At 42.6% G+C, this 19,395-nt stretch overlaps 1 protein-coding gene across 8 annotated transcripts in view; it reads left to right on the top strand.

The window, feature by feature from the left end:
• DYRK1A (dual specificity tyrosine phosphorylation regulated kinase 1A) overlaps positions 1-19,395 on the top strand; it is a 138,168-nt gene that overhangs the window by 43,771 nt on the left and 75,002 nt on the right. For 5 of the 8 annotated variants that reach the window (XM_080651785.1, XM_080651783.1, XM_080651786.1 and 2 more), the window contains exon 2: positions 13,484-13,569. The exons of the other annotated variants lie outside the window; for them this stretch is intronic. In XM_080651785.1, the coding sequence (XP_080507911.1) occupies positions 13,560-13,569 (10 nt within the window). In that variant the 5' untranslated portion in view covers positions 13,484-13,559. The remainder of the gene's footprint in view (positions 1-13,483; positions 13,570-19,395) is intronic. 8 annotated transcript variants of the gene reach the window in all.

Genomic DNA, 19,395 nt, shown 5'->3' with positions numbered 1-19,395 from the left:
CTAGAGGCCCGGTGCACAAAATTTGTGCACGGGGGTGTGTGTCCCTCAGCCTAGCCTGCACCCTCTCCAATCTGGGACCCCTCAAGGGATGTCCGACTACCAGGATCGGGCCTAAACGGGCAGCCGGACATCCCTCTCACAATCCAGGACTGCTGGCTCCCAACTGCTTGCCTGCCTGCCTTCCTGATTGCCCCTAACTGCTTTTGCCTGCCAGCCTGATCACCCCCTAACCACTCCCCTGCCAGCCTGATTGATGCCTAACTGCTCCCCTGCCAGCCTGATTGCCCCTAACTGCCCTCCCCTGCAGGCCTGTCACCCCTAACTGCCCTCCCCTGCAGGCTTGGTCACCCCAACTGCTCTCCCCTGCAGGCCTGGGTCCCCCCCAACTGCCCTCCCTTGCAGGCCTGGTCCCTCCCAACTGCCCTCCCCTGCTGGCCATCTTGTGGTGGCTGTCTTGTGTCCACATGGGGGCAGCTATCTTTGACCACATGGGGGCAGCCATCTTGTGTGTTGGAGTGATGGTCAATCTGCATATTACTCTTTTTTTTATTAGATAGGATAGAGGCCTGGTGCATGGGTGGGGGCCAGCTGGTTTGCCCTGAAGGGTGTCCCGGATCAGGGTGGGGGTTCCCTTTGGGCGTGGGGTGGCCTGGGCGAGGGGCCTGTGGTGGTTTGCAGGCCGGCCACGCCCCCCGGCAACCCAAGCAGAGGCCCTGGTATCTGGGGTTTATTTATCTTCTACAATTGAAACTTTGTAGCCTGGAGCGGAGCCAAGCCTCCTGCTCACTCCGTGGCCGCAGCCATTTTTGTTGGGATTTATCTATCTTCTATAATTGAAATTTTGTAGCGGAGGCCAAGGCAGGTCAGGGCTGCAGGAGGTTGGCTTCCTCCATCACCAGGGGCAACTCAAGCCTCCTGCTCTCTCCAGCTCCGTGGCTGCTGCCATTTTTGTTGGGGTTTATTTATCTTCTATAATTGAAACTTTGTAGCCTTGAGTGTAGGCTTGGGCCGGCCAGGGCGGCAGGGAAGCTTGGCTTCCTCCATTGTTGGGGAAACCCAAGCCTCTGCTTGTTGCAGCTCCGTGGCCACAGCCATCTTGGTTGGGTTAATTTGCATACTTGCTCCTGATTGGCTGGTAGGCGTGGCTTGGTGTAGCAAAGATATGGTCAATTTGCATATTACTCTTATTAGATTAGACTAGAGGCCTGGTGCATGAAAAGTTGTGCACTCCGGGGTGGGAAGAGGGGTGTCCTCTCAGCCCAGCCTGTGCCCTCCCAAAGTCCGGGACTCCTCAGGGGATGTCCACCTACAAGCTTAGGCCCACTCCGCAGCAGCCCGGGAGCCCTCGGGGGATGTCCGACTGACAGCTTAGGCCCACTCCCCAGAGGATTTGGCCTAAGCTGGCAGTCAGACATCGCTCTCACAATCCGGGACTGCTGGCTCCTAACCACTCTCCAGCCTGCCTGCCTGATTGCCCCTAACCCCTCTGCCTGCCTGCCTGATTGCCCCTAACCACTCACCTGCCTGCCTGATCACCCCTAACCATTCTGCCAGCCTGCTTGATCAACGCTAACCACTCTGCATGCCTGCCTCATCGCCCCTAACCGCCTCTGCTTCGGCCCCCGCTGCCATGCCTTTGTCCAGAAGGACGTCTCGAATGATGTCCGGAAGGTCGTTGGGCTGTCTGGTCTAATTAGCATATTACGCTTTTATTATTATAGATAGAAGCCCGTTGCACGAAAAATTGTGCAAGGGGCTCAGCCCTTGCAGCCCCGGCCAACGCAGCCTGCCCTCGCAGCCCCGGCTTCGTCACGGAGGTTGTCTGGAAGGTTGTTCGGCTGTTGGATCTAATTAGCATATTAGCTATTATATAGGATGGAGGCTGAATTTCTTGGATCATTTTTCTCCTGCTTTCTTATATATATTTCCTTCCAGGGTTTTTCTGTGCTATTATTTTACTTTCCTGGAACTGTGCTTTGGGGAAGATTTTGAGCTCTTTCTGGTATATGACTTTTTCCCTCATGTAATACAATTATCATAAGAAGAAGTAAATGATTACATAATATTTTATCATTTGAATGTACCATAACCTATGCCACCTTTTCTTTTTGTCTTGAACATTTTTATTTTTTCTGTTTTTGAAATCATTTAATGATACACTTTTGTATTTTCTATCATGAAATGGCTTTTTAATTTTTAAAATGTTTTTAATAACTTGAGAGGGGGGGGGGGAGAGGGAGGAAGGGGGAGGGGAGAAACATTAATTGGCTACCTCCTGCACACCTGCTACGAGTCTGAAACCCCAGGCATGTACCCTGGCCCGGTGATTGCACTGGGCATGGAGAAGAGTGGAAAAGCCTGAGGCGTTTCAAAATTGATAGATTTAGTTAGACCCCATAGAGTAGATGAAGTCAGCAGTTTTTAATGAAGTCTCTAGAATGGCGGTGCTGGGATAGAGCTGGGAAAGTGAGCTGTGTAAGGAAGGGGTGAGGATGTTTTAGGGAGAGTGAATTGTGGTGGTAATGTGACACTGGAAGTGATGCAAGCAGCTTGCTGTTGGTCTAGATCGGTGGTCGGCAAACCGCGGCTCGCGAGCCACATGTGGCTCTTTGGCCCCTTGAGTGTGGCTCTTCCACAAAGTACCACGGCCTGGGCGAGTCTATTTTGAAGAAGTGGCATTAGAAGAAGTTTAAGTTTAAAAAGTTTGGCTCTCAAAAGAAATTTCAATCGTTGTACTGTTGATATTTGGCTCTGTTGACTAATGAGTTTGCCGACCACTAGATAGATACTGAGCGAGAAGTTAGAGTGGAGGAAAAGAAACCAGAATACTAGTAATTAGTTTCAAGTAAACGTTTGAAGTACTTCCTTTGGCGAGAAAGATGTATAGAGGAATGGGTGGAGGGGCCAGGACCTGGAGGTGACCTGAGGTTGGGGTGGAAAGTAAAAAGGGCGTGGGTTATATTTGGAGGATAACTGATACTCTGGAATACAAGACCACACAAAGTAAGGACTTTTTGAGGAGGTAACCTTTTTGTAAGTTCCACAAAGTGTAGCAGAGAAAACAAGTAAAACTAAACTCATTTTATTTACTACTCTTAGTAATAGGCTTGTTGGAAGACAGTGTAAGCTGTTAATAATAGTGTGTGTTTTTTAATTAATTCTGGGCCTTGTTATTTTTATGTATTTTTGAAAAATGCAAGGATAATTAAAAGCAGTGGTTTATAAAATTACATATAATTATGTGTCTAAAAGTACATATTACCAACTAAATATATGTGTGCATGCATTTATGTAAATAAATTATATATAACATATATTTTATAAATAAAATTATATGTGTGTGTATGTATTATTATACTTTAGACCATCCTCTTTAGAAAAGTCAGTGTTACCAGAAGGGAGAGAGCAGAGTGGTTTTCCAGGGCATCTCTTAGACACTAGTTATGAGAAGGGTTTGGAGGCTGTTAATTGAACATGTTCTTCCTGTGTCTTCTGACAGACACTTAAGAAAATACTTTTATTAATTTCAGAGAGGAAGGCAGAGGAAGAGAGAGATAGAAACATCAATGATGAGAGAGAATCATTGATTGGCTGCTTCCTGAATGGCCCTGACTGGGGGTCGAGCCTGCACCCCAGGCATGTGCCCTTGACTGGAATGGAACCAGGGACCCTTCAGTCCACAGGCCGACGCTCTATCCACTGAGCCACACCCGCTAGGGCAGTGGTCGGCAAACTGCGGCTCGCGAGCCACATGTAGCTCTTTGGCCCCTTGAGTGTGGCTCTTCCACTAAATACCACAGCCTGGGTGAGTCTATTTTGAAGTGGCGTTAGAAGAAGTTTAAGTTTAAAAAATTAGGTCTCAAAAGAAATGTCAATCGTCCTGTTGATATTTGGCTCTGTTGACTAATGAGTTTGCCGACCACTGGGCTAGGACACCAGGCACTTTTTTGTTTACGAAATACATACACAAGTGAGATCGCCCCAGATGTTTAGGTTAAGGAGGGAAATTAACCAGGGTGAACGTGAAATACTGCACCTCAGCCTTGTGTTAATCTCTGAGCACCTAGAGGTCATTGGGCATTCCTTTTTATTTTTTTAATAGGCTTTTATTGATTTTTTTTTTTTTTTTGGAGAGAGAAAGAGAGAGAGAGAGAGAAAGAAAGAAGAAACATCGATGATAGAGAAATAGCGATCGGCTGCCTTGCTCGTCCCCTACTGGGGATCCAGCCTGCAACCTGGGCATATGGCTTGACTGGCAATCGAGCCCGTAACCTCTTGGTACATGGGATGGCGCTCAACCACCGGCGCCATCCTGGCAGGGCTTGGCCATTCCTTTTTATTTTATTTTTTAAAATATGTTTTTTGTGATTTCAGAGAGGAAGGGAGAGGGAGAGAGAGATAGAAACATCAATGATGAGAGAGAATCGTGGATTGGCTGCCTCCTGCCTGCCCCCAGTGGGGATTGAGCCCGCAACTGGTCTTGCGCCCTTGACCGGAATTGAACCTGGGACCTTTCAGTCTGCAATCCGATGCTCTGTCCACTGAGCCAAACCAGCTAGGGCTTGGCCATTCCTTTTTAATTCCTCTTATGAACTAGGATTGACTTGAATTGAGGACATATGTATAGGTGATCCTATATAATAATCCTATATATCCTGTATAATAGAAGTGTAATATGCTAAGTGCCCAATCCGTTGACAGTTTGGTCAACTGCTCGAGCAGTAGCTATGAGGCGCACTGACCACTAGGGGGCAGACGCTCCAACCGGTAGGTTAGCTTGCTGCTGGGGTCCAGCCGATTGGGACTGGGCAATAGGGCCAGACATGCCCTGCAGCCCTCCTGCTATTGCTTTCCGGCTGGCCAACCTCCCGCAGTTCCTCTCTGGCTGGCCGGCCCCCATTGGCCCTGATCGGGACTGGGTGAGAGGGCCCCGATCCCTCCAGTTGCCAGCCAGACTGAGGGACCCCACCCGTGCATGAGTTGGTGCACCAGGCCTCTAGTATAAAATAATATCTTCAAGAAGCACATCAACAGAAGAGATTGAAAAATCTTGCTGTTTTGTATTTTGCTCTTGGTTCCATTAGCAAGGTAAAAGCAGGTTTCAAGTTTCAAAATATATGGTAGTGAAAAATTGGACACAGCCCACATATTCCCCAATAGGTGTTTGCTTAAAGTAAATGTACTTCTGTACATAGTACTATACAACTATTTAAAATCGTACAAGTGTAAATTGTTGATGTAAAGATGTAGAATTATAAAAAAACAAGAGCAAAGATTTATTATTTTAGGGTGGTGAAATTTTATGACTTTTAGTTCTTATTCCTAGTTTATTTTTAAAGCAATGAGCATATACTATTTTATAGTCAGAAAAACCTTATTTCAGATAAATGAGAGAAAAACGAGATTTTTAATTTTAAATGGAGAGAAGACTATTATGGTTCAGTTCTAGCTTCTGAACAACAAAATTGCACACAGTGGGGTTGGAATGGTGACAGGATTGTTTCTAAGGCATATAGCTCTGATGAGAATGAGCTGTAGTGGGTAGATTTGAGCAGGGAGTGCAAACAAAACAAGCAGGGCCCTTAGATAGGAACCATAGAAATGGAGTAATGAATGGAGTAATGAGGTCAGTCAGAAAAACTTGTGAGGTGAAATCTAACACAAGAATTTGTGGATTGCATGTGGGGTAAGCAACAGGAAAGGTCCTAGGTGGTTAGGGTTTTAGTTTGGGAGATGGGGTGATGGTGACACCCATCAACTAAGACTGAAAATATAAGAAGAAGTGGATTATTTTCTGTCCTCCCTGGTCTTTCAGCTCTTTTATTTATTTATTTTTTTTGAGCAGGTTAGAAAGATGGGGAGATGGATGGTAAATTCAGTTTAACATGGAGCCTAACAGCAGCAGTTTGGAAGTCAGTTTGGTTGGATTTGAATCTTTTCTCTCTACCATTAGTCATGTGTGACTTGGAGCGACTTCACTTCTCTGAGCCTTAGTTTCCTCACCTGTAAAATGGGGATGATAGTGCTACCTACCTTCTACAACTCCTTATGGGATTAAGGAAATAGGTGTCCATTAAAGATAAGAGGTATTTTCATATGCATTAGTAACTGGGAAACAGTAATAACTGAGGCATCCAGGCTCAGTTCACTAGGCTTGCAGAAATGTGGACCTGAATTCTACGGATAGAGGTGGGCTAGAGGCAAGCCAGCTTGTAAAAGTCTGCTTAATTCCATATATAACTTAAAAAGTACTTAATGTTGACTTTCAACCAACCGTCTTAGAAATGAGTCTTCTCGAACTAAGGTCTGCTTATAGTAGAGGTTTTTCGTGGTATCTGTATAGTAACCACTCTCCAGTAGTGGGAGTTGTGATGTTCAAAAGTTTTGTGGTCTAAGAATTCATATTTGAGGAACTCAATTCAAGAGAATACATGTAAATATGTTGACAGATTTGACTGTTGATATAAACTTCTGTAAATCTTTCATGTTTTCACACTCAACTAATGGAAGGTAAAGGATGGCAAGCAAAATAGAATATCAGTAATAGTTTATTATTTTGAATTAGTGACAGGGCACTGTACTTTATACCAATTGGTAACTTATGCCGAGAGTTTCAGTCTCTCTCATCCAGTAAAAAAAGTATTTGTCAGTGCATTATGTATTATGGATAACACGCATATGAGGATGAAGTATTTCCCTCCTGTTTTCCTGTAATTAGTGCTGTACCCAAATATTCACTGTTTAATTTGGTCTCATTTGAGGCTAGATACAGTCCCAGAGAGGCCAAGTAACTTGATGCTTGAGGTAGCAAAAATTTGGGGCAATATTTATTTAGTCCTGTCTGCTCCTAGTTCTTTTTTTTTTTTTTTTTAATATTTTATTGATATTTTACAGAGAGAGGAAGGGAGAGGGATAGAGAGCTAGAAACATCGATGAGAGAGAAACATCGATCAGCTGCCTCCTGCACACCTCCCACTGGGGATGTGCCCACAACCAAGGTACGTGCCCTTAACCGGAATCGAACCCGGGACCCTTCAGTCCGCAGGCTGACGCTCTATCCACTGAGCCAAACCGGTTTCGGCTGCTCCTAGTTCTTGAACCTTCTTTCTCCAGTGCTTACTCATGGTTTTGTTAAGTCTTTTCATATAATTTCATGAGAAATCACATCCTTCTATCCCCTTTATTACGTATCTCAGCTACTCCCACTTCCAACATGCTTTTGGAGTTGTATAATTCAAGACCCAGGTTTCTAACTCTTCATGCTTTTGTAGCTTGCTCAAGGCTGCAGTGCAAAAATGACTTAATTGCTATTGGTCTTAATTTGTCTTCCTAAAAAAATTTTTTTTGTTAAGGGAACATATAACAGTCTGTTATATGCTGCAATCAAAATTTCTGTGCTTCCATTCTCCTAAATGAAATGCTTTTTACAAGTTAATTTACTACTTAGAAGCTTTATTTCATGTTTAGGATGGTTGAGGCAGAAGAATGGGTTCTTCTTGTTTGGGGTTCTCTGTGCCTCCTGAACTTGTGTGACTTTTTCTTTACCAGGTTAGGGAAGTTTTCTAACATTATTTCTTCAAATACCTTCTCTATTCCTTTCTCCCTTTCTGCCTCTTCCGGCACACCTACTATTCTATACTGTTATGTTTCACATTATCCCACAGCTCCCTTAAGCTGTCCTCCTGTTTTTTAATTGTTTTTTTCTTTTTGGTTCTCTAATTGAGTGATATTTTCAACTCTGTCTTCTAATTCACTGATTCGATCCTCAGCTTCCCCTAATCTGCTGTGTATTCCTTCCAATGTATTCTTTATTTGTGTTATTATCATTCTTTATTTCAGACTGTTCTTTTTTCATAGTTACTATATCTTTTTCATACTTTTGAGCATTTTTAACATCATTACTTGAACTCTGTTTCAGATAAATTTCTTACCTCTGCTTCATTTATCTCTTCTTCTGGAGAATTAGCCAGTTCTTTCATTTGGAGATTGTTTCTTTGTTTCCTCATTTTGGTTGTCTGTTTGGGTTTGTGACTTTGTTTTAGGTAGACCCTCAGTACCTCTCAATCTCTAGTGTTAAAGGCTGTTTCTGACTAATTGGGTCAGGCAGAGACTCAAAGCCTCTCGAGACTGCCTCCGACTTGAATTGCCCCCCTCCCCACTCCCCCCCAGCAATCGTCCTCAAGGCAGGGTGTTTTCCAATAGGGTGTGTCGACTGTCTTCCCGCCAGGCAAGGCAGATGTCTATGTGGGAAAGATGTCCCCCGCTGCATGAGGGAATGACTCAGCCCAGGAAACTTGGGGTGTCTGCCTTCTGAGCTCTATTCCCCGAGTCCCCACTCCTGGCTTCTGCTCTCACAGCTCCAGTCCACTTCACCCTCCCTCTGCCAGAGTACAAGGTGGGTGGCTCCACAGGGAGTTTTTTTGCATTGGCCCTTTAAGAGGGTGCCAGAACTTTCAGCTGCCACTCCCTGGCAGATAGCACCCCACTGCTTTTCACAGCTAGATGTTATGTGGGTACCCTCCTCAGTTTGGTGCTCTCTGCTGGGGGGCCCAGCTTGGGGATTAGACCCCCGAGTTCTCAGTGGCACCCCCACAGCTGAGATATCTCTCCAGGACTCCAGTTGCCATCGGTGGGTGCCAGGCCGGCCCTTTTGTGCCTCCGCCCCTCCCACCGGTCTCTCTGTGGTCTCCCCCTTCGGTCCTTGGGTATCAGGGTTCTCTCCTGTGAGTTTTCCATTGATTGTTCAGGAAGCCTTTCCGTATTTCAGTTTAATTCCGGCGTGTTCCTGGGAGCATGCCCGTGCAGCATCCTCCTACTCTGCCGCCATTTTTAATCCGGGGGTAGCTTATTCTTAATGGACAGCTTTATTTTTTTATTTTTTAAATATATTTCATTGATTTTTACAGAGAGGAAGGGAGAGGGATAGAGAGCCAGAAACATCGATGAGAGAGAAACATCAATCAGCTGCCTCCTGCACACCCCCTACTGGGGATGTGCCCGCAACCAAGGTACATGCCCTTGATCGGGATCGAACCTGGGACCTTCAGTCCGCAGGCCGACGCTCTATCCACCGAACCAAACCGGTTTCGGCGACAGCTTTATTTTTTTTAATAGCTGCTGCATGTGTTCTCATTTTTTTTCTTTCTTTATTGATTAAGGTATTACATATGTGTCCTTATCTCTCCTTTGCCCCCCCTCCCCACTCATGCCCTCATCCCCCTGGTGTCTCTGTCCATTGGTTATGCTTATGTGCATGCATACAAGTCCTTTGGTTGATCTCTCCCCCTTACCCCCATCCTCCCCTACCTTCCCTCTGAAGTTTGAGCATCTGATCGCTTTTGAACTATTTAAATCCCATTGTGCATTATATTTTATTTTTCCTGTGGGATCAAAATTATACAAGAAAATATATACAGTATATGTGTATCTCATGTAAAATTAATGATAGTAAAAAACAACTGTCTGTGTATTTCCACCTAGCTTGAGAAGTAACAGTACCTACCAGAACTTTTTAAACTTGTGTCATACTAATTTTTTTCACCTGCTGCTTGTAATGTTTCTCTACTGCTTTATTTTGAAACTAGATAGGATTTTTAGTTTTGTGTCATTACAAAACATTGTGACATTGGAGAAAACATCATACCTGCCACTTAATTCATCAACTCCTCAGTTAATCTGGATTTGCCATATCATGCTAATTTGTTAATTTCAATCACAGTTTTGCCACTCTTGGTCTTTGTGGATTAGTATTAATTGTTTAAAAATACATTATTATTGATTTCAGAGAGGAAGGGTGAGAGAGAGATAGAAACATCAATGATGAGAGAATCATTAATCAGCTGCCTCCTGCATACACCCCTACTGAGGCTTGAGCCCACAACCCAGGCATGTGCCCTGACCGTAAATTGAGCCGAGGTCGACACTCAACCACTGAACCACACTGGCCAGGTGGATTAGTATTATTTTTATAAATCTCAGTATGTCAGTGCTTTTAACTGTGTTGATATTCTCACCCTCCTCCTTCTCTTCCTCTCTTTCCCCCTCCCTCCTTTCCCCTCATCTCTGAAGATATGTTGTACATTAATTAATTTTATGCAATGATTTTTAGACAACTAAAAAATGGTTTGTAAATTTAACTTCAAACCACTTAAGCTCAGTTCCTAGATTGTTCATTGATCATTTGTTATATTGCCTTTGGCAGAATGTGAGCTAAAACATACACTGTAAGAGATTCTCAGGATTATGGGAGGTTCGTGCAGTTAGCATAGGAGGTGCTTTTCATTAGCATCTAATCTTTGCTCCGTAATTTGTGAATGGTTGGGGGGAAAGATGAAAAATTCACTGTAGGTTTTTCTCAAGAAAATTTAAAATATGAGCATTCTTTTCATATAATTTGTTACTGAGTGTGAAAAGTAGCCACCCTGGCCCTGCCTGGTATTGCTCAGGGGGTTGGGCGGCAGCCCTTGCGCTGAAAGGTTGCCGGCTCCATGCCCAGTCAGGGCACATGCCCAGGTTGCTGGCTCAGTCCTCCAGTAGGGAGCATGCAGGAGGCAGCTAATCGAACTTTCACTCTCACATCAAGGTTTCTCTCTCGTCCTGCTTCTCTGAAAATCAGTAAACATTCAAAAAAAAAAAGAAAGAAAGAAAAGTAACCATCTTGGAGGATATGTAGAAATAAGCCAGGCAGTGAAAGAAAAATACCACATGATCTCACTCATTTATGAATAATAAAGAACATTATAACCTGATGAATAAAAAGATAGATACAGAGGCAGAGAAGCATGGAACAGACTGTCAAATTACAGCGGGAAGGCTGGGGAGTGTTGTGGGGGAGGTAAGAGATCAACCGAAGGACTTGTATGCATGCATATAAGCATAACCAATGGGCGCAAGACAGTGGGGGGGTGGGGTAAGGGCATGTGCCAGGGATAGGGAAGGCTGGGGGAAGGTCAATGGGGGGAAAAAAAGGAGACATATGTACTACTATTTGTAATACCTTAAACAATAAAAAAAGTTAGAATCCTCATTTAAAGCAATCCATGGTCAAGACTCGAGTTTCTCATCCTCAGTATATAATGATTTAATTGCTATTTACGTCAGCAGCACGTTTTGTAACTTGTAGAGATATTTTACCCCTTGCTAAAGGCTGCTTTTCAAATGAGGAGTGATTAATGGATGACTTCTAAAAGATGTCAGATTGTCCGGCCAGCGTGGCTCAGTGGTTGAGCATTGACCTATGAACCAGGAGGTCACGGTTCGATTTCCTGGTCAGGGCACATGGCTGGGTTGCTGTCTTGATCCCAGGTGGGGGGCGTGCATGTGGCAGCTGATCAATGATTCTCTCTCATCATTGATGTTTCCATCTCTCTCTCCTTTTCCCTTCCACTCTGAAATCAATAAAATATATTTAAAAGATGTCAGATTTAGGGTCAGACTATTTTGATGATCTATAGTCAGATGCATTATGCATATACCACTGGCTCATCCATACTTACTACCTTTAGATATTTAAAGTACTTATGAAATGATCTGCTAATTTCTAACAACTTTTAATAAAATAAAAAGAATACTAATGTCTTATTTGATTCTTCTTATGAAGTGGTTTTGTAACAGTAATATCTTTTTCTATTGAAACCATTGACGTTCTTGGTGTTTAGGTAGCACTGTAAAATTTTATATGTGAAGAATACGATGTTTAGAGCTTAAAGGATTTGATGATATATTGTGTATAGCTAGAGATTTCATTTCTATTTTCTTTTTCCATGGTTTATGCTAGAATTGAAAAGACTGATCATTTATGTGGGGGAAAAGTTGTTAGAGAATATGTCTTTGAAGTAAAAAAACCCTTTACTCTTGATTATTCCAATATTATTTTTGTAAATAAAACTATTTTGATGCAGTATTTTAATGTTTATCATGCATCTATCCATACAACCCTCAAATTGGATACCGTTTAGGGCTTTACTTGCTAACATATTGGCATTTGAACTAGAAGATGGTTCTATAGAAATGGAATCTGGAAATAGGTAATGATTTTAGACAGGCAATTCCTAATTTACAAATAATTTATACGTTTAACCCCCTGTCCCTGAGCTCCTCTTCCAGTTGCTGCTATTTGGACTTAGAGCTTTTAAAGAACTTGTCAGATCATCAGTGAGAGAAAGAAATGGACAGCAGAACTAATTGGGGTCAATAAATATAGACTCAAATCTAAATTATGATCCATTTCCCTAAACATGTTTTTCTTTAAACTGCCTCAGTCGTTTTTTTGCTTTTTATTGCCACTCTATTAGAATTCTATTAGTTAGGGGTTCATTTGTATTAACTAGCATCCTTGTTGAAAATTGCAAATTTAGTTAAAGTGAATTATTTCAGCCCAGTTGATTTCTTTCTATCAGTTACCTGACGTGAAACTACACCGAGGCAATAGGAGTGTTAGATGGTAATTTGGGGATGTGTTAGGTGAAAGGATTATTATTAAGCAGGATGATTGGGATGCTATAATGTAAAATTTAGGGAATTACGGGTAATAGGAGTTGGGAGTGCTAACAGAGAAAACCAAACCAGTTTTAGGGTTTGTCCAGATGAAGAGGCTCTAGAATTGGCTAACTTCCTGTGTTTGTTCTGCAGGGTCCTAGTGCCCAGGACCAGGAATACCTTTGAGAATCAGTAGGTTTCTTTTGGCTAGCCTGGGAACTGACCAAGAGAAGCAGCATTAGCATTGTTTTATCAGGAATATTCATTGAATTCCATAGTATCAATTTAAAAAGTACATTTTTAGACTGAACTCATTTATAAGTTAGGTTTTAGCCTGTAAGCTTGTCTGTGTCTCTTCTGCTGTTATCGTGTGCTCTCAGTTGATGACAACAATAAGGCTGCTTTTGCTTTTCTGTCAGTCATTATGGAATTTGCTGGTCAATCATGAAATGATCAATGGAAGCAGTAAGTAGGAAGTACGGTAAAATAATTAGAATGAAGTAAGAGAAGCCATTCAGAGAGCAAAAGAGGGCTTGTGGGCTTAAAGGAGCAGTTGTGAACAGTGTCTCAGACTTCATTTATAAGTAACATTGGTAGATTGACATGTTATCTTTCCTATAAAGTAATTTTCATTACCTGTGATTACCTCTGATAGTAAGTCATGATGAAAGTGAACTTGCATGCATACTGATTTGTGGATTGACAGAGATTACAATATATAGATTCCCCCCAGTTAAATTACGTAGAATAATAGAATGTTGACTTTTATTTCATATCTACAAATGTGTGACGTTTTCATTGGTAGTAGGCAGATTTCAAAATGTTTTTCTTCCTGACAATTGAATACTTTAATAAAAATTATTTTCAAGCTTAAATAAATGTTAGTAATGAATTTGAATTAATTTTATGTCTGTTTTGGGGATTGTAGTTACATTAAATATTCCTCAATTAGGGATAATTGTCTTGCATCCTTATCTCTCATCATAATCTGTTTTTCTTCACACAGTGTTATAGTTTTGCTGCTGGACTCTTCCCTCCCTCCCCCCACCCCATCAGGATGATATGAGACTTGAAAGAAGACGATGCATACAGGTGACTCAAGTTTTAAAATACAGTAAGACTATGGCTGTCTGAGAGAATGTGGAATATTTTGAATGGGGGAGCTTTCTGGTAAACACTATTAGTGGGGAGAATTATTTAGATCAGTAATGCAGAAATAGCTGGGCTATTTATTTAACTTGACTTTGGAAATCAGTTTGATAATTAGTGGCTTATAGTGGTAATAATACAAATACAGCTTAGTAATTGCTGGTACTTAACCTTTTAAAAAGTGGATGGTTGACTAATACTTTGAGAATTGAAGTATTTCTGTTAAAAATAAATAAACTATTTCCTTTATAGTTGAATGCATGTTTCCTTTAGATCCCTGTTAGAATAGAACAAGTCTTTTAAGGATATAACAGTGTATCTGAAATTAAATTAAGGATATTACACCTATATGTATGATCCTTTTATAAAATAAGGCCTGGGATTTTGATCCTCCCTCCTTTCCTTCCTTCCTTCTCTCCCTCCTTCCTTTCCTCCTTCCCTTTCATCCTTTTGTCATTTATATAGGAAAAGCAGCATGGAGTCATTTTTGAAAGAATATTTTTGACTGTTTTATAATTAATTGAGGTGCTCTTAATCATATATGGAAAAATTGAGGCTAATTCATGTATGGCTATGTTCAAACTCTTGAAAATGTAGTGTAGCTAATGGATAAAATGTTACTAACTTTTAAACTTGTATCTTCTTAAATTAGGCCGATTATGAGGCATTTTGTTGAACCAAGTGGCTTATTTTTGTAGACTTTGTCAAAGATGGTCTTACTTGATTATATTTATAAATCGTTTGAAAATGGGGTTTTAACTGGAAAAGAAGTAAGTGCATAAATCCTTGATAGATATTTAAGTACATTATTGGTGTAGCTGTTAACGGTTTTGTCATTGGTTTTGTTTTTAGTGATCTTTGTTTTAAAAAAGGAAAAGTTAACTTTTTTTTACTTTGGAGTGGATTTATAAAAATAACTCAGGTGTACCATTTTGTATGAAAAAGTGTGCTTGAACATATTTGCAAGTTAAATTATAGATCAAATAATATTTTACATTCATGAGGGACTTAAAGAATATGATGCTAATCCTTTTTAACTAAAAGGTGGGTGAGTAATCTGTCTCTCAAGCGTACACATACATTTTTGCCTGAACATGTTAGATGTATGCCTTGTACACAGTCCAGTTGAGTGGCTGATAAAATCAACATGATACTGAGGCTGAATATCACGATGATAGAGAAATAAATAGAAACATTTACAGAGAAAATTTTAGAGTTTTATGGAAATTTTGTTGTCAGATCTTGTAAGTTTGACCTTTTGGTGCAGGGAGCGTTTCTCAGCACGGCCCGCTCCCGATTGCACTGCACATTGGCTGTGCCCAGTAGATGCTCACTTTCCACTGAGGTCAGTAAGGAACAAGGTGCTTTTGGGGTGTCCCATAGACTTACTCATGACTATTAATAATTTTGGAGATTTTTTCTTATGAAAGTTTCAAGTGGCAAAGTTGCTATTTTATTTTTACTTCATAAGATGAGTTTTCAGAGAGCTTTCTTTTGAGAGGCTTATCGATAAACTGGAATACCTGAAGAGTAAATACAGTTTATAAAGATTATCTAGTTATTTTTATGAACGCTAGAACACAAACAAAATCTACAAAGATTAGATTTATGACATAATACAGTCTCTCTTAGTTGGCCTTGTGTTCCTTAAAAATTTTCAGCATTTATTGGCTATAAAGGACAAAAATCAAGAAAGGAGGTTCTGGTTCTTTCTAATAAATGTATTAGCTGTTGATGTATTTCCCTCTAAACAATTGGAAAGTTAATACTTGTTTTTGAATATAAAATAACAGCTTTCATAATAATCATTAACGAGGGCAGCAGTTTGCTCTTGTTTTATCATGCACACAGTTGTTATACTTCAGCTGGTAGAATTTCACCACAGAAAGGCCCATAAGGCATTTCCAGTGGAAGTTGTTTCTAGATGCTTATGCACACTTGCAAGAGAATATGCTGTTTCCTCAGGCATTCGTGGTGCTGACTTTATGTTGGTTGGATGTGCTGATACCTCGTTCTCCTGCCATTCATTCATCGATCGGGTGCAGGCCCCGGATGCTAGGCAGGGCATTGAAGGAGGCACCGACTGGTCTTTCAAAAGCCAAAGCTTATCAGATTTTTACTGAACACGCCAAAGTTAAACTGTGATGTGTCTCTAGTGTGTGTGTGTGTGTGTGTGTGTGTGTGTGTGTGTGTGTGTGTGTATTCCTGTATTTGTTAATTTGTGGATCTTTTCACTTATTTGAATATATAATTAGAACATAAATGAGGTAAAATTGGATTATTTTGTTAATTTTTGGAAGAAAAATCATTTGTGACAGAACAGTTATTTGGCTAACATTTGCTTTGTACCAGGTACTGTAATAGATACTCTGCCCACAAGGATCCTTGTGCTTAGGAATCAAGGAACACATTTCATTTGGAGGAGGGGACACATATAAACAAGTGGTGCATTGGGTGTTTATGGTAAAATTTTAAGACTTTTTTATTGAATTCAAGGCATCTAGCCTAAAAACAGAAAACACTCTCTGGTTAATAGCAATCATGGTAATGGTTTCACCTGACCCCTAAATACCGATGTTGTCAAAAATCTATGTTTGTGCCCAACTGTTCTCTCTCCTGAGCTCTTGATGAATGTAACTGCCCCCTGGATGTCTCTCACTCCCACTCACCTCCCACTCACTCCTGTTAGTGGTAGTGACACCGTCCTACTCACCATCGTCCTGGGAACTAGGGAGACACTTTGTATCCCTTTGAATGAAGAGGTAACCACATTCAGTTTATTTAGGATGTAGAATCACTTACTTCTGAGGTTAAATTTGGAAGATGTACTGACTCAGATTACTGTGCACATTAACATAAAGGCTCGTGCATTTTTAAAACGTGTTTGATAAAAGGACCTTCCCTCTGATTTATTTGGTGTTTATACCCATTGACATTTAATGGGTATAAATTTGAGGAAAGCTGTTGAACAGAACAGTTGATACCATTCTTTTTTGTGGTTGTTATTGCCATGGACTTCTTTAACAACTAAAATTGTTACACAGTAGTGATAGGTTAGTCACTTTAAAACTTGAAATAGTTCTAGAACATACAGAACTGTAACTCTTTGAGCTTGAATAGCCTGAGAAATTGATTTTAAATTATGCTAATATATGTTGTTGTCATATTTCTTTTATATATGAACTAGTGGCCCGATGCATCGAATGAAGATTCGTGCAAGAATGGGCCTTCATTCCCCTGGCACGGGCACGCCTTCGCTCTGGCCAGAGCAGCTTTTCCACTCTGGCCCAGAGCCGCCTTTCCACCTTCCCACGCTGCCCAGAGGCCCGGAGCAGCTGGGATGGTGCAGAATGCCTGCGTTGTCGCCATGGCGATGACCCAAGCATCCCACCCTGTCCCTGGCCGCTCCACGCCTGCATATGCAAATTAACCCACCATCTTTGTTGGGTTAATTTGCATACTCCTGATTGGCTGGTGGGCATAGTGAAGGTACAATCAATTAGCATGTTACTCTTTTATTAGGTAGATTTTAACTGCTTAAAACAGTGGTTCCCAATTTTTTTTTTTTTTTTTTTGGCCATGCCCCACCTATGCATCTCTAAAATCCTGGTGCCCCCCTTGTGACATATAATTCTTATTACTCAAAAAGTGAACTCCTGTTCACGTGGAGGAAGCTTAAAAGGCCATTAACTTGGTCTAAACAAGATTCCAAAGAACATGGCATCCATGAAAGAGAAAAATAAAAGGACAGTTGAAGTACTGAGGAAGAAATCACTAAAAAATTGTTTAAAAAATAATAATATGAAATGAAAAAATAGCAAATAAAGTTTCAAAACATAGAGAATTGAAATGCATAAGTATGTCACAGTATATACTATCTAATAAAAGAGTAATATGCAAATTAGCCCCCACTCCACCACGCCCACAAGCCACACCCACCAGCCAATCAGGAGTGAATATGCAAATAAACCCAACCAACATGGCTATGGCCACAGAGAGCAGGAGGGAGGCTTGGGTTTCCCCGGCAATGGAGGAAGCCAAGCTTTCCGCCTGCCCTTGCCGGCCTAGGCCTCCACTCCAGGCTACAAAGTTTCAATTGTAGAAGATAGATAAACACCAGATACCAGCGCCTCTACTTGGGTCGCCAGGGGGTGTAGCTGGCCTGCAAACCACCACAGGCCTCTCGCCCAGGCCGCCCCACGCCCCAAGGGAACCCCCACCCTGATCCGGGACACCCTTCAGGGCAAACCAGCTGGCCCCCACCCATGCACCAGGCCTCTATCCTATCTAATAAAAGAGTAATATGCAGCCGAAACCGGTTTGGCTCAGTGGATAGAGCATCGGCCTGCGGACTGGGGGGTCCCGGGTTTGATTCCGGTCAGGGGCATGTGCCTTGGTTGCGGGCACATCCCCAGTGGGAGGTGTGCAGGAGGCAGCTGATCGATGTTTCTCTCTCATCAATGTTTCTAGCTCTCAATCCCTCTCCCTTCCTCTCTGTAAAATATCAATAAAATATATTAAAAAAAAAAAGAGTAATGTGCAGATTGACCATCACTCCAACACACAAGATGGCTGCCCCATGTGGTCAAAGATCCTGCCCCCATGTGGACACAAGATGGCCACCACAAGATGGCCAGCAAGGGAGGGCAGTTGGGAAGGACCAGGCCTGCAAGGGAGGCCAGTTGTGGGCCATCAAGCCTGCAGGGGAGGGCAGTTAGGGGTGACCAGGCCTGTAGGGGAGAGCAGTTGGGGGGGACTAGGCCTGCAGGGGAGGGCAGTTAGGGGTGACCAGGCCTGCAGGGGAGGGCAGTTAGGGGAAAACAGGCTGGCAGGGGAGCAGTTAGACATCAATCAGGCTGGCAGGGGAGTGGTTAGGGGGTGATCAGGCTGGCAGACAGAAGCGGTTAGGGGCAATCAGGAAGGCAGGCAGGCGAGCAGTTGGGAGCCAGCAGTCCTGGATTGTGAATGTCCAACTGCCCATCGGGCCTAAACAGGCAGTTGGACATCCCTCGAGGGGTCCCAGAATGGAGAGGGTGCAGGCTGGGCTGAGGGGCTCCCCCGCCCCCCCGTGCATGAATTTTGTGCACTGGGCCTCTAGTATTTATATATTGTATGTGAGGCCCCTAGAACCATAAGCAATGCAAAAAATTCACTGTTAATAATTCATTCTTGAATTGCCCCCCTGTGGGGCGTATGCCCCACGTTAGGAACCACTGGCTTAAAACCATTTGATACTTTACTGACTTACAATCTTTTTAAACATTTTTTATAACTTACTATAGTCTTAAAATTTAAACATTTCTTTAACATTAATATTCTTTTATAGCATTACTAGAGGCCTGGTGCACGAAATTCATGCACGGGGTGTGTGTCCCTCAACCCGGCCTGCACCCTCTCCAGTCTGGGATCCCTCTCACAATCCAGGACTGCTGGCTCCTAACCACTTGCCTGCCTGCCTGCCTGCCTGCCTGCCTGATTGCTCCTAATGCTTTTGCCTGCCAGCCTGATTGCCCACTAACTGCTCCCCTGCTGGCCTGATTGACGCCTAACTGCTCCCCTGCCGACCCAATCACCCCCAACGGCCCTCCCCTGCAGGCCTGGTCACCCCTACCTGCCCTCCCCTGCAGGCCTGGTTGCCCCAGCTGCCCTCCCCTACAGACCTGGTCGCCCCCAGCTGCCCTTCCCTGCCAGCCTGATCTTGCCCCAACTGCCCTTCCCTGCCAGTCTGGTCGCCCCCAACTGCCCTCCCCTGCTGGCCTGGTTGCCCCC

The sequence above is a fragment of the Plecotus auritus genome (assembly GCF_963455305.1).
Source record: "Plecotus auritus genome assembly, chromosome: 2".
NCBI lineage: Eukaryota > Metazoa > Chordata > Mammalia > Chiroptera > Vespertilionidae > Plecotus > Plecotus auritus.
This window is presented reverse-complemented; position numbering and strand designations above follow the sequence as displayed.